The sequence below is a fragment of the Oncorhynchus gorbuscha genome, linkage group LG26, assembly GCF_021184085.1.
Source record: "Oncorhynchus gorbuscha isolate QuinsamMale2020 ecotype Even-year linkage group LG26, OgorEven_v1.0, whole genome shotgun sequence".
Taxonomy (NCBI): Eukaryota; Metazoa; Chordata; class Actinopteri; order Salmoniformes; family Salmonidae; genus Oncorhynchus; species Oncorhynchus gorbuscha.
The window spans coordinates 37622938-37644815 of NC_060198.1; the positions used below are offsets into that span (position 1 = coordinate 37622938).

Below are 21878 nucleotides of genomic sequence, written 5' to 3' on the forward strand. Positions count from 1 at the left end.
GTTTGGGGAGTCTCCCACATGCCTTTTGGCGAACACCAAACGTGTTCGCTTATTTTTTTCTTTAAGCGATGGCTTTTTTCTGGCCACTCTTCCGTAAAGCCCAGCTCTGTGGAGTGTATAGGTTAAAGTGGTCCTATGGACAGACACTCCAATCTCCGCTGTGGAGCTTTGCGCTCCTTCAGGGTTATCTTTGGTCTCTTTGTTGCCTCTCTGATTAATGCCCTCCTTGCCTGGTCCGTGAGTTTTGGTGGGCGGCCCTCTCTTGGCAGGTTTGTTGTGGTGCCATATTCTTTCCATTTTTAAATAATGGATTTAATGGTGCTCCATGGGATGTTCAAAGTTTCTGATATTTTTATAACCCAACCCTGATCTTTACTTCTCCACAACTTTGTCCCTGACCTGTTTGAGGAGCTCCTTGGTCTTCATGGTGCTGCTTGCTTGGTGGTGCCCCTTGCTTTGTGGTGTTGCAGACTTTGGGACAGAACAGGTGTATATATACTGAGATCACGTGACAGATCATGTGACACTTAGAAGGTAATTGGTTGCACCAGATCTTATTTAGGGGTTTCATAGCAAAGGGGGTGAATACATATGCATGCACCACTTTTCAGTTTTCTTTTTCAGTTATTTCAAGTTATTTTTGTTATTTCAAGTTATTCAAGTTATTTTTTTCCCTTTCACTTCACCAATTTGGACTATTTTGTGTATGTCCATGACATGAAATACAAATACATTTCAATTACAGGTTGTAATGCAACAAAATAGGAAGAACGCCAAGGGGGATGAATACTTTTGCAAGGCACTGTAGGTGTACATAGTTGGACACTGTCTGTCTTCTAATGTTATAATAAACACAGCTATAAAACCTGGGGTAGACAGGTGCTTCACAGTTTATTATTGTCATCATTCACATACTGGACCTTTACAGGCTGCCCAATAAAAACACCTCAAAAGACCTTCTAGAGGGCTTCAATCTCAAGTCCCACTGGAGTTAACATCTACCTGACAAAGGCACGTCAACTAAGGCACGTCTTAAACATACAAAGCCCTACCAGTTACCAGAAATCATATGTCGAGTGGTGCAATGAGAACGGCTATTATTGCGTATGTACATAGAGATATTTGAAGTTATGATATCATCATCAATCCATGTATGACCTTATCTGGCTTACATAGAAAGATGCAATACATGACATACTGATTAGCCTTGTGTTGTATGTAAATGTACTACAAAATGTGCTACAAAGTAGGTGAGCAAAACTCGATGAGATGAATTTACTGCTTTTAATTAGATGTGCTGATATGGAACAATTGGTGGATTACTGGGTGGATTACTGGGTGGATTCATGGGTGTAATGATTAAGAGGCTTAAACACGCATTGGTTTTAGACAAACTGGCTTTTACTAGTCAAGAGTTTACAAAAGCCCAAAAATGCCATATTTAAACAAAACATTTCAATCTTTCTACAAAAATCACTACGGGTTGTCATACACATATTCCACTTTAGCCATTCTATCTACCGAGCTCCAGTCCCATATGAAAAGAAGCCCATTCATTGTCAGTGTGCATTGGTTACATATAAAGTGACAAAAGCCCCAGTGATCGTCAGAGTCAGGACAGGAGTGAGATATATGGTTTTCTCAGCATTCAGAATGACATCATTAGGCTATTTGGATGTTACTGATTGGCATTTGTTACATTACTTAAAGTGTCTGGGACTGGCTCACAATGGACAGTGGCCACACAGACCAAGACTTGGGTAGAGGGGGCCATTGCATGCAAATCACTTGTCTTGGCTTTAAATCACAGTTTCATATTTTAAAACAATGAAAAACAACACAACCCTTCCCTACCCCTTCACCCATAATAGCTATTTAAACACATCCTTACTGTATTGGTATTGCAATGGTCATCCATTTCTTCTAAACCAGTGGTTCCCAACCGTACTTTTTTCGGGAACTTTTTTTGCACCCCCCACACGTCATACTCTGTAATAAGCATGGATGTATTATCTTCAAACGTTCCTTTGCAACTATCCGAGTCTCAGAATCCAGAATGAATCATTCCTGCTCTAATCAAAAGGATAGGCGCCACCAATAAGACAGCAGATAGAAAGTGAAGGGGGCGGGGACTAACGATTCACATAGGCACTTGTGTGTTTGGTGCAATGCAGCATGCTATTCACAGGCAGAGTTGAGCAATAGCCTTTAATTCACATCCTTCAAAAGTAAGAAAGAAGGAAAGAAAAGGGGAGAGGACAAAAAGCAACATATATTTTCCATATCAACAGCAAAGTTGCCGGACAATCAACAGAAGAGACCGCTCTTCTCAGCAGAGGTTTCAAAGGTTCTTCTTCAGTGATCACTTTTCACAAAACAAAGTAAAGAATAGAAAGGTGTGGGTGTAGAGTCATTCCGGTTCTTCATCGTCTACTCAGCTGCACTGGAAAAAAGAGAGTACTAATATGTCAGTACAATGTGGTACAGTTTTATCTATTGACAAATATAGCTATTCCATTGATTTCACTAGCCAGTCATTGTTACTTAAGAGTCAGAAATGTTAAGTAGTTAAAGTATTGGAATTGGAGTATTGGAATCAAGCTCGTGATTTGGAAAAGAGTGAGATCACTCACCATTGTCAGGGTTGTTATTTCAGCATGCATCAGGGTTTAGTCGGTTTCAAGAAACATAAAGCAGACAGTGCTCTGACCAAAGGTTGATCAAAACGCACCCGGAAAAAAGCATACCACCATAGAATACCCACCACCACCACATATCCCTCTCCCCCACCACCTCCAAGTGGTGTACGGTGAAGTTGCCCCTAGATGCTGAATTTGAGTCAGTTTAGCATGTGCCTTGCTAATTAGGGTTGTGAGAGGGGAAGCTGATCCTAGATCTGCACCTGGGAGAAACTTCACCCCGGAGCACCACAGAGTTCCCAGGCAGGTTAGATGGCAATGTGTGAGATGCATGCCATTTCAAAGGTTAGTATGTCCTAATTAGTGCAATGTAACAAAGAGACCAGATTATCATATGCTTTCTAATAGCTGCAGCAGGCATGTGAATGTGACAGCTGAACAATGAACTATTGAAACAAGCATTCCTCCCCTGGCAGCCTGGTCTCATAGACTAGACGTAACATAATAAAGTATATCTGGGACACTCCATTTGGTATGATATGTTATGTTTCGTATGGCCTTTGCAGACTGTACAATTTTGGCCGTTTTATGCCACGACTTTGCCGTCCCAGACAAAATTTCCACGTTGTGGACAAATTCTTAGGTCGTAAACGATTGTCGGAAGTCTTGGCTCGTTCAGTGTGACAGGGTCTAGGTCTGCCGATTAAGTGCCGATTAAGTACCGCTACATGCAATTGTAGGCTCCGAAAAAGTTATAGCGGTGTCCACATATTTCGTCCTTTATCGCGTAGTGTGGCTGGTGTTATGAGATGATCCCGTTGACTGACCAATAAGAAGACGGCCTCCATTGAGTACACACACAAATATAAAATTATTGTGAATAGTCAGATGAATTTAATTGTTTGAATTAAATGTTTAGCCTTCAGATGTGTCATATAAACACGATATAAACACGTTCTTCTTGCACAGCACGTGCAAGAAGAACGATTTCCCTGTAAATAATCTTGTTTATATGACACATCTGAAATTAGGCTACCTGGTGAGATTTCAATAAATGTACAAAATCGCCAATCAAATTAAACGTTAGGACATATAAAGTTTGTATGTGAAAACTATTTCTAAGATGCCTACTTGAATTGATTCAGAACTCACTTCACTCACGCATAAGCATTGTGTGAGGCTTGCGCTGCTGGTACTGGCACATGCTCAGATCAAATACACCGCTGCAGGCAAATTGCAGAATGTGACGACAGAACTGAAGCAAATCATACAATCTGACCAGGTTGATATCAAGATTTTAATTTGGTAACGTCGCACAGTGTAACGTGATAATCGTTAAAGACTGAATCTGATAGACAGTCTGGAAATGCTGTAGCCATTTCCTGCAGTCAAATGAAAAGTGACCTCATGGGTGGAATGTTATTCATATTTTTCATAATTTCATAATGAATAACCTGAAAATCTGGTGTTTCTTTGTCAAACAGTTTTGATATATTTCAGTATTCTGTGATGTAGTTAAAGTGCAATATTGGGATGCAAACTCAAAACTTTATACATTTCAACTCTATATCTGACATGGTACAGGTTTCTTATTTTTAAAGCCCATAACAATGTGTGTGAAGTGTATATTTTGGGGCGGCAGATAGCCTAGTGGTTAGTGTGTTGTGCCAGTAACTGATCAAATCCCCGAGCTGACAAGGTAAAAATCTGTCGTTCTGCCCTGAACAAGGCCGTTAACCCACTGTTCCCCAGTAGGCCGTCATTGTAAATAAGAATCTTAACTGACTTGCCTTGTTAAATAAATAAAGGTTAAATAATTTTTTTTTTAATTTGGTGTCAAAGAAGTTTTGTTTAAGACTACCAATAAACATTCTGTGTGACCCTGATTTAGCCCACTGCAGTAAAAGGTTAGTTAAGGCAAAAACTAAAGTAGGGTCGTTGGCCGGGGTGGATGGGTGGGAGTATAACGCAAATGTCTAGCCACCCAAAGGTTGCGTTTTCAAATCTCAGCAACAACTCTTGCATTTTAGCTAATTAGCAACTTTGCAACTATTTACTACTTTGCAACTACTTAGCATGTTAGCTAACCCTTCTCCTAACCCTAACCTTAACCCTTCGACCTAATTCCTAAACCTAACCTTAACCCTAACCTTTAGTCTAGATAACGTTAGCCACAACAAATTGCAATTTGTAACATACCATAAGCTTAGCAATGTCGTAACATAACATATGAATTAAAATTCGTAACATATCATACAAAATGGATTGTGGACATTTATAAATCAAATATGGGACACTATCATACTAATTAGAGTGTAACGTCTACCCCTGAGTCTATGTTGCCTCTAGATGTAACAATGTTGTAATTGGAGATATGACAGGCATACAGTAATAGAAAACATTTGTTGGGAAGATACCTATATTCCAGTAAGTCAGCCTTATTGCAATAATAATGTTGATCTTTATTTGTCAAGTAGAGACAATAAACATGGCTTGCAAATAGTGGCCTGACTTGCCTTTTCAGGCTACACTGATCAAATGCTGTCACCATCTGGCTATTAGCTAGCTGGCAGTGCATTAGGTATACAATATACAATCTTGAATAACTGTCTGACTCTCTGACTTGGCAACATATCATGGTAAAATAAGTCCCAGCCCTGTTCCTCAAACCTTTTCTCAACAACGTGGAATAAAATGCAATTATAGTGAAAGCATTTCAGCTCACACAGATTACACAGGGGAAAAAATCTCCAATTTAAGTGTCTCACTACCTCAATATCGCCTGCAGAGGGCCCAATGGTATAGCAGCAAAGGTCTAAGGTTCAGGGCTCAGCTATAATTCAACTTCAAAACTGCTCTCTGCAAGGCCCCCTGAGTGTGTACAAGCGCAGCTGTTGGCACAAGATTAGTTCTAATTTTGCAGGTGGCTCCTAAAATCAGAGTGGTCCTGATAAAAGTCCCACCCAACCACAAAATTATGAAACTCTTTAATACTATCATGGCAGCCATTTTGGGTGTGCAGTAAGTGAGTAACTGATTCTCTCTCAGGCATGTGTTTAGCAGGTGCCACGCACCACCAACCAATTCCAAAATGGATTCCCCTCTGGCACCAGCATTAAGAGGTAAAGAATGTGCCTTTGTGAATGATTCATCACAGATGTCATCTCAATAGGGGGGGGTCTCCCCTGCAGCACTGATGATAACCCACATTGGTGTCCCAGTGCAGGGCCCTTTGTTTTCGAAGGCCGTGAGACAGCAGCATATGATAACTATTAACTGTATCCTTATAGAATCTGAAGCTCCAGGATATTAGACTGGGGGGACGTAGATGGTGGGATGGGGGAGGGAAGATATGTACGGTGCATTCGGAAAGTATTCAGACCGCTTAACATTTTTCACATTTTGTTACATCACAGCCTTATTCTAAAATGTATTAAATTGTAAATAAGGTATTTCTGTTTTTATCTTTTATAAATTAGCTAAAATGTCTAAAAACTGTTTTCGATTTGTCATTATGGGGTACTGTGTGTAGACTGATGAGGAAAATAAATGATTTAATACATTTTAGAATGGCTGTAACGTAACAAAATGTGGAAAAGGGGAAGTGGTCTGAATACTTTCCGAATGCACTGTAGTTCTGGTGGTTGTTGGCGGGGATCAAACAGAAAGGGTCAAATAGAAAGGATAAAGCAAGCTCTGCCAGAATGTGCCCTATTAGACCCAGATGTGTGCTCTACCACATCAGTGGAAGCCTATCAGCGGGAAAAAGGTCCCTTCAAAAACAATAGCCTACAGCCTAATCTCCTGGTGGCAAGGTACACTGTTGGTGATGTCATACTAGTGTAATCAGGTAAATGGGTGAATGCATCGATACACACTGCTTTCACCAGAGTCATATATACAGTGCCTTCGGAAAGTATTCAGATCCCTTGACTTTTTCCAAATTTTGTTACGTTACAGCTTTATTCTAAAAGGTATTCAATTGTTTTTTCCCCCTCAAATTTCCCCCCATCAATCTACACACAATACCCCATAATGACAAAGCAAAAACTGTTTGTTTTTTTATATTTGCAAATGTATAAAAAACACAAAACTGAAATATGACATTTACATAAGTATTCAGACCCTTTACTCAGTACTTTTGTTGAAGCACCTTTGGCAGTGATTACAGCATAGAGTGTTCTTGGGTATGACACTACAAGCTTGGCACACCAGTATTTGGAGAGTTTCTCCCATTCTTCTCTGCAGATCCTCTCAAGCTCTGTCAGGTTGGATGGGCAGCATCGCTACACAGCTATTTTCAAGTCTCTCCAGAGATGTTCGATCATGTTCAAGTCCGGGCTCTGACTGGGCCACTCAAGGACATTCAGAGATTTGTCCCGAAGCCACTCCTTCGTTTTCTTGGCTGTGCGCTTAGGGTCGTTGTCCTGTTGGAAGGTGAACCTTCGCCCCAGTCTGAGGTCCTGAGCTCTCTGGAGCAGATTTTTATCAAGGATTTCTACCCTTTCCCAGATCTGTGTCTTGACACAATCCTGTCTCGGAGCTCTACGGACAATTCCTTCGACCTCATGGCTTGGTTGTTGCTCTGACATGCGCTGTCAACTGTGGGACCTTATATAGACAGGTGTGTGCCTTTGCAAATCATGTCCAATCAATTGGATTTACCAGAGGTGGACTCCCATCAAGTTGTAGAAACTTCTCAAGGATGATCAAGGGAAACAGGATGCACCTGAGCTTAATTTTGAGTCTCATAGCAAAGGGTCTGAATACTTACGTAAATAAGGTCTTGCTGTTTGTTTTTTTATATATTGGCAACAAAATTTAAAAAACGGTTTTCGCTTTGTCATTATGGGGTATTGTGTGTAGATTGTATTTTTATTTATTTTATCCATTTTAGAATAAGGCTGTAATGTAATAAATTGTGGAAAAAGTCAAGGGGTCTGAATACTTTCCAAAGGCACTGTACATATGTACTGTATATGGCTCTGCCCTTCACCAGTGATGTAGTGCCAGTCACACAGTGTGTCACACCCTGGGTAGTGGGTGAGGGGAGCAAGGAGAGGGAGGTGAGGTGGTATTTTTGAGACTTGGGAGAGGATAAGAGGCTCTGGGGGGGGTTAAAGTTTAATGATACCTTACCCATAATCCTTCCTAACTCACAGTGTGCTTGTCGATGTTGCTTATAGAGAGGTAAAGTCAGGTGTGAGCTCTATCCTGAAAAGATAAAGGCAGGGTGAAAGCTGTTATGTACATCAGCAGAGAACTCTACACAATTCCACAGCTTGAAAACAGACAACTTAACCACAGCTTCGTCCCCAACTTTGGCACTTATGGCAATGCAAATAGGTTTCACATGCTTACATCTTTTCCACATAAAACCTAGTGCCAAAAGGAAAGCATCGCAATGAGCTTTATGAAATCAAGTTTAGGCCAAAGTTGTGGTTGAGTTTAATTCAGACCCAACGGTTGGTGTGGTGAGCAAGTACATGCTGTGCTCTTGTGTGTAAACACATAAGTGAACTGCACAGGGTACAAGGCACAGGGATTTAGTAACATATAGCTGGGTTTGGGGCTGGAATGGGACTATAGTTAATCGTATAAAGATTTATTAATATATCGTTGGTCATTTAAAACCATGAGCCACTGCTCAGGTTTCAAACAAGGGTGGAAGCATACTCCCCAAAAAAAGACAAAGAAAAACATTCCTGAAACTCAGGGCCCACATGCCTTTCCTCCCGTCCTCCTCCTTCTTCCGCAGCTCACAACTCCATGGGAACATAACAAACCAACAGAGCCAAGCTTGGCAGATATTTTAGGACCTTGATTAAATTCCTGTGTTAGAAGGCACAAGCCACCAATCACATGGTGTTTAAGACATCCACTCCCCTCGCTATAGAAACTGGGAACCCACCCCCACCAAAAAAAAAAAGCGGTAAGTGGTGCAATTAATCCATGTTATTGCCTTGTTGTCACACCCCTAAACAGAGTCCACATCCGCCCCCTGCACGCTCGCTCACTAAGTCATTCCAACCCCCAGCAAGCATTGGGCCCCAGGCTCACTGCACCACTCCACTAGCAGAGAACAGGACTGGCTAAAGCAAAAGATAGGAGGCATCCTGAGGGGTTACATCACATAAGGCCTCCCTCCCTCCGCTTATGCAAGTTCAAGCCCTAGGATGTGAGAGAGAGAGAGAGAGAGAGAGAGAGGCTGTTCGCTCCCTATGCCAGCCTCCCACCACAAGCTCACCACAGTCTGTAGGATGATGTTTAGCATTACAAACTAACAGTAACCTTTAGGCTTCAAAACAACCAGTCTTTGTTGTTGTTTTTGTCTCCTTCCTTAAGTGACCCTCAATTCCCTCTTCAGTGAAGTTTACTAATCTTATTATACAATCTGGTGACCTATACAGATACAGAACATCCCACCACAAACACTGGTTGAATCAACATTGTTTCCACGTCATTTCAATGAAATTACGTTGAACCAATGTGGAATAGATGAATTGACGTCTGTGTGTCACATCCTGACCTTAGTTCCTTTGTTATGTCTCTATTTTAGTTTGGCCAGGGCGTTAGTTGGGGTGGGCATTCTATGTTTTTGTTCTATGTGTTATAGTTCTATGTGTTTGGCCTGGTATGGTTCCCAATCAGAGGCAGCTGTCAATCGTTGTCTCTGATTGAGAACCATACTTAGGCAGCCTGTTTTCCCACTATGGTTAGTGGGTAGTTGTTTTCTGTGTCTGTGCTTTCACCATACAGAACTGCTTCGATTTTCTTTGTTTCACGTTTGTTATTTTGTGTTCAGTTGTAATAAATGTAACATGGACACGTACCACACTGCATATTGGATCCTTCCTATTCCTGTTCCTCAGATGAAGAAGATCGTTACACTGTGGCCAGTGGGATGTCTCAAGTCTACATTTCTTTTGAGGGAGTTAGTAGCTACAGGTACAAAGTCTGGAAAGTTCCTCACTGCTTTGGTGGGTTATTGGTTTAACTGTCCACTCTGTGACCAACCCCCTCTGATCTGCAGGGTAAATGTTGTCATAGATGTTGTCATAGATGTTGTCATAGCACCTAAATGCCAGGTCAACACACAAGAACAGGATAGGGGAGGGAGGAAGAGGGAGAAGGTGGTTGTATTGGCGTGCAGTAGGAGGATAGGTTAAACTAGAGTCATGCTACAGTGCCAGGAGAAGGGGGGCAGTAGGGAGAGAGAGGGGGGCACTCACCTCTGCTCCTCCTCCATCTCCTCCTTGGTCATCATCTTCTCTAACGTGCTAATCTTCATTCCTGGGGTAAAGTGCACCTCCTCAGCTGATGCCACGTCAGAGAAAACAGGAAGGACCATGGTCAACACACACTTACACATCATTCATACATACAGTACACACACGTGCATGTTCACACGAACGCACACACACAGATAAACGTTTGAAGGATTTCTAAGTCCTCTGGGACCTCTGTGGCTGTTAGTTACAGTCCTGTTGCTACAGTATATCAGGATTACAGGAAGGACACGCAGTAGTAGAGTACAGTCAAAACAGAGCCAAGAGTGACCAGGTGGCTGTAATTAAATTCAGAGTCAGGTGGCTGATTCACTTTTATGTGTGCCAACGTCACTGATTCAATTTACAGTACACACAACCCTGTGCTATCGGTGGAACCCGACCCCAACAGTCCCATGTCTTAGTGAGCCAGTTTGTCTCTTATTTAGAGGAATACACTTTACTGATACAGATAGAGGTACAAACCAGGCCATATCCCATAGACAGGTCTGATAGTGAAAGAGACACTGATCAGTTTTTTCCCAGGAGTCCATTCTACCGATAAGATACAAGCTCAATAATTAGATGTAATGTGGTGTTTCATGTAACACCTGAAAGGCAACATAGAGATCTTAAACATGATCATAGAATGACGAGAGTTAAGACCTTACATATTTGTAGCTCCATGGAACTGCATTACGGTGAACTAGTGTTCATTTTCTGTATAGAAAACATTAAGAAGGCCTGCTCTTTCCATGACATAGACTGACCAGGTGAATCCAGATGGGATCCCTTATTGACGTCACATCTTAAATCCACTTCAATCCATGTAGGTGAAGGGGGGGGACAGGTTAAAGAAGGATTTTTAAGCCTTGAGACAATTACGACATTGATTGTGTATGTGTGTCATTCAGAGGGTGAATGGGCAAGACAAAAAATGTTAGTGCCTTTGAACGGGGTATGGTAGCAGGTGCCAGGCACACCGGTTTGACAGTGTCAAGAACTGCAACACTGCTGGGTTTTTCACACTCAACAGTTTCCTGTGTGTATCAAGAATGGTCCACCACCCAAAGGACATCCAGTCAACTGGACACAACTGTGGGAAGCATTGGAGTCAACATGGGCCAGCATTCCTGTGGAATGCTTTCGGCACCTTGTTAGAGTCAATGCCCTGACGAATAGAGGCTGTTCTGAAAGCAAAAGATGGGGGGGGTGCAAATCAATATTAGGAAGGTGTTCCTAATGTTTGGTATAATCAATGTACATTCCTTGCTAATCAGTTTGTTCTAAAAACCAAACTCCCCTACAGCGATCATCCATCCATGTCACTTAATGAAACTCATGTTTCACTGTCAATCAACAGTTAACTGTTGGTGAGGTGGAGACATGAGATCAAATTTGGCTTTAAAGTCCACGTTTTTCCCCTTCACCATCTCAACATGCAAAAAGACAGCTTTACTATATGTTTTGTCCTGGAATGGAGTTCTCCCCTGCACACACATACAGTGATGATTGCCCGCTACCACCAGCAGTGGCCAGTATGCTATTCAGTGAGGATATACTGTAAGGCAGGGTTCCCCAACTGGTGGCCCTCTGGTCAAATTTGTCACACAGGTGATTTTATTTGGCCACCCAAGTTTTTTGAGCAAAAAAATAAAAACATGTACTGTATATTTAATTTTTTATTGTTGGACTTACAAAACTGTAAAAACAACAGCAAATCAGTTCCAAGTTATTTTAATTTTGAGAATCTGTGCAAAAGTATTGCCACACATAATAGAGAGATTTACAGTTATGTAATCGTATACTATGTTATTATGTTTTAGTCAAATATGATACAGTATTTGTTTGGGCCTTTTGCGGTCAATTTGCAGTCTACAAATAATTTGTAACAAAAGGAGGCGTCCAACCGAAGCCTAGTCAGATATATACGTGACAGTATAAAAGGCCATGTAGGCACAAAGCTCTTGTGTTTGTGTGGCTCTGTGTGGTTGTATTGTACAGTATTCCAGGGTGGCCTGACCTCTCACCTGGAAACACTTACTGGAATCTGGCACAATGAGACCTGCCTCAATGGAGACCTGGGGCCTTGAGGGATCAGAAAAGACCTGACTGAAAGACAAAATGGTGGCTGGTTTGAATGCACGACTCAGTTCCAGTGAAAGGAGGGCAAGTCTCAAGTGGAGGATATACCCCCACGGCATATATACAAGCCAGTGTATCTGCTAGCCACCCCAGATCCAGTTTAAATGAGGATTTGCTGGGTATGCAGTGATGTGCATCCAGTTAATGCTGGCTAATGCATTAGGGCCCTTTGAGGTTGGTTTGATGCAGTTAGTCATTGCTAAAGTCAATCCATTCAGGGAGTCAAACTTGATCTGCTTTCGGACGACTGACCGTACCCACAGCTGACAATTAGCTGACGCCAAAAAACAATTAAAACATACTACCGTTGCTCTCAAGGTCCTCTGGCTCTGGCATGAAGATGGGCTCAGGGGTGGGTTCCCTCGCTGGCTTAGGGTTGGGTTCCCTTGCTGGCTCAGGGGTGGGCTCTCTGATGGGGACCTCTTTCACCACAGATACAGGTTCAAGTTCGGCGATGAGCTCAAGGATGGGCTCCTCAACAACGACTGGGATGGGCTCTGGCTCAGGGATGGGCTCAGGCACGGGTTCTGGCTCAACCACGGACTCTGGCACGGGCTCTGGCACGGCCTGCAGGGACAAAGTGTATAACAGATATAATCAACTGTACACCTGAAATGCTGTTTAAAACAATGGAATTGTGATTAATATTGAACTATTGAGCAAACAAAAAATCTGACCACGAACATGACTTTGTTTTCCAATGGCCTTCAATGGTCAGTGTAGCGGCTAATGGAGGTTAATAGGGAATTGTGTTGTATTCCCAACCTAGCAGTCCTAGGTTCTAAATATAGCAGAGCTTTAGGCTAGACTTGTTTCTATAGTACCTGAGACAATTACATTAGTGGAACCAACTGCTCACGGTAATAACAATAAGAACTGATGAGTGTTGTTAGTCATGCATAGCCTCCTGGGGAATATAAGACAGAGATGACTGAGCCCAGTGATTGTATATGAGAACTCATCAGCTCAATCAGTACTGACTTTGGGAAACTGCCAAGAATAGAACCACTGAACAGAACTCATGGAAAAATACAGAGTGAGTGTCTGTCAAATTGTCACTAAAGACAGCAATAGGACACCCCCATAGTATCCAAATTGCCCCAGTCTATAAGGAGTAGGTCTATGGTGGGGAAATATAGCCATATTCTTAAACGGTATCGCTTCCCACATTCTATGAAAATTAGAAAAGGCTTTTTTCTGCTCTTAAATTGGTGCTGGAGGGACATAACCCAGAATATCATCCTTCGCATGCTGAAATGTAAACCCTGCATATTTTGTGCAAACCTCAACAAATTGCTGACTCAACTGCTGAGCCCTGTGGACGTGATAACCTCTTGACCCATTGTCATGGTTCTTCTATGAGTGGCAGCTGTCATTTGCAGCTCTCTCTCAGGTTCTTGTTTAGTGGCTTTGTCCTCTCTGTATGCCGCCTGCCAATGACACAGGCACAAATAAACCCCCCTTAAATCCATCTCCACCCCTCCCTCTCCAGACCGTTCCCTAGCCCTGACAGAACTGGATTCGCAGGAACTCACACATACACATGCACACACAACTCACCAAAAATATATTTTAATGCAATGGTGTCTGATACATGGGAGAACTAATCTCACGGTGCAGACACAGAGAGATAGAGAGGTCACATATGGGGACACAGTGGGCTCAGGGCTTGACGCGCTGCCAGAGGCCTCCTGTCATCTCTGATCAGAGTAACAATGGCTAAAGCCTAGAACTAAGAGTATAAGTAGGGTGCTCATTTACAGTAAAGTCCAGCTCTAAAGTAGTTTTAAATTCTCCAAATGTAGAAGACCAAAGTGACAAAGTGAAGGAAAGAGGCTGAAGGTGATTTAATCAAAATATTAAATGTTTTGTTGACATTTCTGCCTGTGGTTGTTCATATCTGTGTCTAAATAAATTGGCCACATGACTTTAATGTATATATTAAATTTAGCAGAGGAAGCTCACGACCACCTGTGTCACAACCCTCCCCCTCCTCTTGGAGCAGACTTTATGACAATGGACATGTCGACTAACCCACCACAGTAACAAATGGTAGTAGACAGAGCAGGCCAGGGGGATGGATTCTACCAGGCCCAACTGTGTCTCATAGCCTAATCCCTGAGCAGTCCTCTTTAGATTACTCACACCCAACCAATGGAATGGAATCCATTTAGCAGACCTACCCACCAAAAGCCTCTTACCCTCTGCCACTGAATTCCTCAGCTATTAAACACCAAAATACTCCATGCATAGGACCCAACCCACACATTCACAAAAGCTATCTTATTCAGGGTCATAAAAGGGCTGAATGTAGGTCTATAGAATCCCTTTAGAGCAATGGTATTGTCACGCCTTGGTCATTGTATTTTGTGTTTTTGTTATATGTTTGGGTAGGCCAGGGTGTGACATGGGTTTATATGTTGTGTTTCGTATTGGGGTTTGTATTATTTGGGATCGCGGCTGATTAGGGGTGTGGTATAGGCTTGGCTGCCTGAGGCGATTCTCAATTAGAGTCAGGTGCTTATCTTTGTCTCTGATTGGGAACCGTATTTAGGCAGCCTGAGTTTCGCTTTGTATTTCGTGGGTGTTTGTTCCTGTCTCTGTGTTGTAGTCACCAGATAGGCTGTAATTAGTTTCACGTTCCGTTCTGTTGTTTTTGTATTTAGTATTCAGTTATTTCATGTACCGCGATTAATTTCATTAAAGTCATGAGTAACCTACACGCTGCATTTCGGTCCGACTCTCTTCTTTCAAACAGACGAACACCGTTACAGAAACACCCACCTCTCACGGACCGAGCAGCGTGTAAACTGGCAACGACGTAGACAGCTGGAGCAGCAAAAGGAGGACGAATTATTCGGAGAATGGACATGGGAAGACGTGTTGGATGGTAAAGGTTGTTACACTTGGGAGGAGATATTGGCCGGAAGAGATCGCCTCCCATGGGAACAGGTGGAGGCACTAAGGAGAGCAGAGGCAGCCAGAGATAGGAGCCGACGATACGAGGGAACACGGTTGGCAAGGAAACCTGAAAAGCAGCCCAAAAAAATTATTGGGGGGGGGGGGCGGAAAAGGGAGTATGTTTATGCCAGGTAGGAGACCTGCGCAAACTCCCTGTGCTCACCGTTGGGCTAGAGAGACCGGGCAGGCACTGTGTTATGCTATGGAGCGCACTGTGTTTTCAGTGCGGGAGCATAGCCCGGTGCGGCACATACCAGCCCTTTCCTATTGGCCGGGCTAGAGTGGGCATCGAGCCAGGTAAGCTTGGGCAGGCTCGATGCTCAAGAGCTCCAGTGTGCCTGCACGGTCCGGTCTATCCAGAGCCACCTCTACACACCAGTCCTCCGGTAGCAGCTCCCCGCACCAGGCTTCCTGTGCATGTCCTCGATCCAGTACCACCAGTTCCAGCACCAGGCCTCCAGTGCGCCTCGCCTGTTCAGCGCAGCCAGCGCTTTTCTCCTCTCCTGCACTGTCGGAGTCTCCCGCCTGTTTAGCGCAGCCAGAGCCTTTCTCCTCTCCTGCGCTGCCGGAGTCTCCAGTCTGCCCAGCGCCGCCAGTGCTCCCAGTCTGCCCAGCGCCGCCAGTGCTCCCAGTCTGCCCAGCGCCGCCAGTGCTCCCAGTCTGCCCAGCGCCGCCAGACAACCAGTCTCTTCCAGATCTGCCAGACAACCAGTCTCTTCCAGATCTGCCAGACAACCAGTCTCTTCCAGATCTGCCAGACAACCAGTCTCTTCCAGATCTGCCAGACAACCAGTCTCTTCCAGATCTGCCAAACAACCAGTCTCTTCCAGATCTGCCAGACAACCAGTCTCTTCCAGATCTGCTTGTCAACCTGAATCTTCCAGTTCCGCCAGCCAGTCAGGATTTACCGGAGCCTACTACCTGCCTGAGCTTCCTCTCAGTACTGGGCTTCCTCTCAGTACTGGGCTTCCTCTCAGTACTGGGCTTCCCCTCAGTACTGGGCTTCCCCTCTGTCCCGAGCTGCTCCTCTGTCCCGAGCTGCCCCTCTGTCCCGAGCTGCCCCTCTGTCCCGAGCTGCCCCTCTGTCCCGAGATGCCCCTCTGTCCTGAGATGCCCCTCTGTCCTGAGCTGCCCCTCTGTCCCGAGCTGCCCCTCTGTCACGAACTGCTCCTCAGTTATGTGGGGATCTGGGTGAGGACTATTAGGCCATGGTCGGCGGAGAGGGTGGATTATCCCAGGACGCGAAGGGGAGGAACTAGGACATTTATGGAGTGGGGTCCACGTCCCGAGCAAGAACCGCCACCATGGACAGACGCCCACCCGGACCCTCCCTATGCTCTTGAGGTGCGTCCGGGAGTACGCACCTTGGGGGGGGTTTTGTCACGCCTTTGTCATTGTATTTTTTGTTTTTGTTATATGTTTGGGTAGGCCAGGGTGTGACATGGGTTTATATGTTGTGTTTCGTATTGGGGTTTGTATTATTTGGGATCGCGGCTGATTAGGGGTGTGGTATAGGCTTGGCTGCCTGAGGAGATTCTCAATTAGAGTCAGGTGCTTATCTTTGTCTCTGATTGGGAACCGTATTTAGGCAGCCTGAGTTTCGCTTTGTATTTCGTGGGTGTTTGTTCCTGTCTCTGTGTTGTAGTCACCAGATAGGCTGTAATTAGTTTCACGTTCCATTCTGTTGTTTTTGTATTTAGTATTCAGTTATTTAATGTACAGCAATTAATTTAATTAAAGTCATGAGTAACCTACACGCTGCATTTCGGTCCGACTCTCTTGATTCAACAGACGAACGCCGTTACAGGTATTCAAATCTTTTCAGGACCATTTTTGCCAGAATTTCTTGCGACCCCACCCTACCCCAAATCTAATGAGACAATCTTAAAATCGTTAAATGTATATTTTATATCAACAAATACACTTCCATTCATTGCATTTTGATCTCTTATCAAAATGAAAATAAACCAATAAATACATTTCCTCAAAAACCCCATTGAGGTTCCCCTGACCTTGAATACCACTGCTTTAGAATGAGATGATGCATTGCTCAAATTTTTTAAGTCTAAGATTCAAAATTCAAAAGGCACTCGCACATCTGAGCAATCTAATTTGCAGGTGCATGGCAACAATTGAACAAGATGAAGGGAAAAGGAAACTGCACACTGCTCTTGATAATATCGCTGATATTTAATAAGCTTACGTATTGGCCTCACGGCCTTCGTCAGAGCTTTTCTTTTTTGTAAGTCTAAGATTCAACATCATCACCAATACTCCCTTTTTACATCTCCTAATTTGGCCAGAGAACTCTCTCTAGTAGAAGTGTATGAGGTCATTATTCCATTCTGCATCGGTCATCATCTCAGGCTCCTCAAGTAACTTTCATTTTTCTAATGGTGTCTGTACCACCCAGACACCAAACGTAGGCCAAGAGCTTTAGGATGGCTTGTAGAGGGCCCTGTTAACAACTGCCTGTCCAATTAACCCCTCACTCAGCTCATACAGTGACATTGACCTCTGACTTCATTCTGTAAATGTGGCATTCACTGACATGCACTCAGCCATTTTGGGTCAGTACACTCTTAGTAAAAAGGGTTCCAAAAGGGTTCTTCGGCTGTCTCCATAGGAGAACCCTTTTTGGTTCCTGGTAGAACCTTTTTTTCTTCGCATTTATGGGCCATGACCTCACAGCATGAGCACATCAAATCAAATTGTATTTGTCACATGCTTCGCAAACAACAGGTGTAGACTATCAGTGAAATGCTTACTTAGAAATAGTGATGCAAGGAATAAATAGTGACAAGGAATAAATAGTGACAAGGAATAAATACACAGTTGATAACAATAATGAGTAACAATAACATGGTTATATACAGGGAGTACCAGTACCGAGTCAATATGCAGTGGTATGAGGTCATAACATGGCTATATACAGGGAGTACCAGTACCGAGTCCATGTGCAGAGGTATGAGGTAATAACATGGCTATATACAGGGAGTACCAGTACCGAGTCCATGTGCAGAGGTATGAGGTAATAACATGCCTATATACAGGGAGTACCAGTACCGAGTCCATGTGCAGAGGTATGAGGTAATAACATGCCTATATCCAGGGAGTACCAGTACCAAGTCCATGTGCAGTGGTATGATGTAATAACATGGTTATATACAGGGAGTACCAGTATCGAGTCCATGTGCAGTGGTATGAGTTAATAACATGGTTATATACAGGGAGTACCAGTACCGAGTCCATGTGCAGTGGTATGAGGTAATAACATGGTTATATACAGGGAGTACCAGTACCGAGTCCATGTGCAGAGGTATGATGTAATAACATGGTTATATACAGGGAGTACCAGTACCGAGTCCATGTGCAGAGGTATGATGTAATAACATGGTTATATACAGGGAGTACCAGTACCGAGTCCATGTGCAGTGGTATGAGTTAATAACATGGCTATATACAGGGAGTACCAGTACCGAGTCCATGTGCAGTGGTATGAGGTAATAACATGGCTATATACAGGGAGTACCAGTACCGAGTCCATGTGCAGAGGTATGAGGTAATAACATGGCTATATACAGGGAGTACCAGTACCGAGTCCATGTGCAGTGGTATGAGGTAATAACATGGCTATATACAGGGAGTACCAGTACCGAGTCCATGTGCAGAGGTATGAGGTAATAACATGGCTATATACAGGGAGTACCAGTACCGAGTCCATGTGCAGTGGTATGAGGTAATAACATGGCTATATACAGGGAGTACCAGTACCGAGTCCACGTGCAGTGGTATGTGGTAATAACATGGCTATATACATGGAGTACCAGTACCGAGTCCACGTGCAGAGGTATGAGGTAATAACATGGTTATATACAGGGAGTATCAGTACCGAGTCCATGTGCAGAGGTATGAGGTAATTGAGGCAGCTATGTTCATATAGATAGAGGTAAAGTGACTAGGCAACAGAGTAGATAGACAGTAGCAGCAGTGTATGTGGTAAGTGTGAAAGTGTGTGTATGGGTGTGTGAGTGTGGTGTCAGTATGCATGTGTGCACGTGTTTAATGTTTGGGTGGGCGTATGTAGTGTGTATGTGTGCGTGGGGTGTCAGTGTAAGTATGTGTGTGTGGGTAGAGTCCAGGGTGTGCATAGAGCCAGTGCATTTGATTAGCAATTCAGCAGTCTTATGGCTTAGAGGTATAAGCTCTTCAGGGTCCCCTTTCTTCCAGACTTGGTGAGCTGGTACCGCTTGCTGTGTGGTAGCAGACAGAACAGTCTATGGCTTGGATGACTGGAGTCTTTGACAATTTTATGGGCCTTTCTCTGACACCATCTGGTATAGAGGTCCTGGATGGCGGGGAGCTTTGCCCCAGTGATGTACTGGGCCATACTCACCACCTTGCAGTTATCGTACCAAGCGGTGATGCAGCCAGTCAAGATGCTCTCAATGGTGCAGCTGTAGAACATTTTGAGGATCTGAGGGTCCATGACAAATCTTTTCAGCCTCCTGAGGCTCATGCTCTGAGTACTCGTTCTGGTACTTCGTCTGGCCCATCGGCCTTGTAAATGTTGTCCTGTTTAATGGTCTTTCATCGTCTACGGAGAGCTGATGCTCTCATGCATGGTTCAGTATTGCTTTCCCCGAAGCGAGAATAGAGAATAGAAGGCATTTAAGCTTGTCTGGTAGGCTTGTGTTGCTGGGCAGCTCACAGCTGAGTTTCCCTTTGTAATCCGTAATAGTGGGCAAGCTCTGCCACATACATTGAGCGTCAGAGTCGGCGTAGTAGTATTCGATCTTAGTCCTGTATTGATGCTTTGCCTGTTTGATGGCTCATCGGAGGTCGTAGCGGGATTTCCTATGTATACAGATGAGTGTTCCGCTCCTTGAAAGCGGCAGCTCTACCGTTAGCTCAGTGCGGATGTTGCCTGTAATCCATGGCTTCTGGTTGGGGTATGTACATATGGTCAATGTGGGGACGAAGTCGTTGATGCAGTTATTATGAAGCCAGTGACTCATGTGGTAAACTCCTCAATGCCATCGGATGAATCCTGGAATATATTCCAGTATGTGCTAGCAAAACAGTCCTGTAGCTTAGCATCCGCTTCATCAGACCACCTTCGTATTGAGCGCGTCACTAGTACTTGCTATTTTAGTTTTTGTTTCAAAGCAGGAGGATAGAGTCAGGATCTGATTTGCCAAAGGGAGGGTGAGGGAGGGCCTTGTATGTGTTTCTGATCAAGAGTTTTGCCGCCTCTAGTTGCACAGGTGACATGCAATTATTATTTTTTAATGGATTTCAGTTTCCCTACATTAAATCACCGGCCACGAGAAAGGCCAACCTCTGGGTGTGCATTTTCTTGTTTGTTTATGGCCCTATACAGCTTGTTGAGTGTGGTCTTACTGCCAGCATCGGTTTGTGGTGGTAAATAGACAGCTGCATAGCTGTGTACACCTGATACCTGATATCTGCAACATAGACAGTGGTCCGTGCATAGAAGGAGGCAGAAGAGAATGATACCTCTCTGCAAGTGGATACTGAATAACGTGGCTACCTTTATAGCAACAATAAATAGAAGGGTGATAAACTGCATTGGTCTCACTGGAGAACCTCTTAAGGTAGGGCCCTTAAGGTAGGGCCCTTGGCCCGCCAAGTGAAATTCTACCCGCCCCCAGGGAACTTATAGTGCTACCGCGCCCCTTGAGTGGGTGGTGGGCAAGGTTGGTGTTGATACCACACCTCTGATGTAGCGGGATTAACTTTTTGCATTTACTGTCCACATCAAAACTGCATCAGCTGAGAATTCAGCTGAAGCCCCTTGGGTGTATTGTACCCTCTCCTTTACATTGTCCATGCCAGTTCTCTTCTCTTCCTCCATTGAGATGACCAGGGGGTACCAGGCTGTTTGTGTCATGTTGTTGCAGTCCATCAGACTATCCCCTGAAAAGAGGCTCAGGGCAATGGGCCAAGGCATCTGGGGTGGAACAGTGCCCTGTTGTCTCAGCAACCTCCCAACCCTGCACTGTGTCTGTGTACACACAGACACATTGTTCCCCCAAGCCACTGCCTTATCGGTGGCTGATATTACCAATGAATGAAACAACGACAGACTTACCTCGACAGTGTGTGGAGTTTTACAGCGAGGAACATCCAGTGGGGTAGCATGAAGCCAATTAGTGTTCAGAACTCTCAAGTGCAGAGCTAGCCATAGGGTGTTGCTAATAGAGGTGTTGTTAACAGGCACAGACACACACAGCTTTGTGTCCTGGCAGTCAATGGTCACAGTGTGCTGTGGCGGCCTGCAGGAATGAGATCCTACTCCATTGTGCGATCGATGACATCACCACTGGACTGGAGACTCTGAATGTTGATTCTCATGAATAATGATTGACTTGGAATATGTTGGATTATTACTAAAATTATACAATAGTTTAGCCCTTGTTCTGTTATCCAAAACAGCTGACTTTTATTAAGTAAGAACATCCTCAATGATTGAGGCCACATGACGGCAATCAAAAGAGTGAATCACATGATACAGTTTATCTGTTGTTTTGGCAGAACAATACTCAGAGCCAGAGCAGCAACACTTCTATAGGAAACAGCTCAACCCACCATGACCAACACTGTATAGAAAGCATGTACTGTACTGTTTAGACATACAGTATACAGCACTGCAGTTGGTAGCTTTTAAGAGGAACTACCTGCCAAGAGGCCTGTGCAGGCCTGGCCAATGAATTTACAAAGAGCTGCTGTTTCTTAGCTTTTCACTGGGGGATTGTCTAACCTTTTAAGAATGGAAATGACTCCCTCATGCTTCCTCTCTCCCCCTCTCACTCTGGCACTGGGCAGACCTCCTCCATTCCTC

At 44.0% G+C, this 21878-nt stretch overlaps 1 protein-coding gene across 7 annotated transcripts in view; it reads right to left on the minus strand.

The window, feature by feature from the left end:
* Positions 1–21878, minus strand: part of LOC124015703 (matrix-remodeling-associated protein 7-like) — a 28462-nt gene that overhangs the window by 1967 nt on the left and 4617 nt on the right. The window contains exons 2-5 of one of the 7 annotated variants that reach the window (XM_046331110.1): positions 12358–12619; positions 9872–9956; positions 7800–7853; positions 1380–2443 (exon numbers count right to left, since the gene is read on the minus strand). In XM_046331110.1, coding sequence (XP_046187066.1) covers positions 7820–7853; positions 9872–9956; positions 12358–12619 — 381 coding nt within the window. In that variant the 3' untranslated portion in view covers positions 1380–2443; positions 7800–7819. Of the gene's footprint in view, positions 1–1379; positions 2444–7778; positions 7854–9871; positions 9957–12357; positions 12620–21878 lie in introns of those variants that run through there. The other 6 variants (XM_046331108.1, XM_046331107.1, XM_046331109.1 and 3 more) reach the window with 6 other exon arrangements.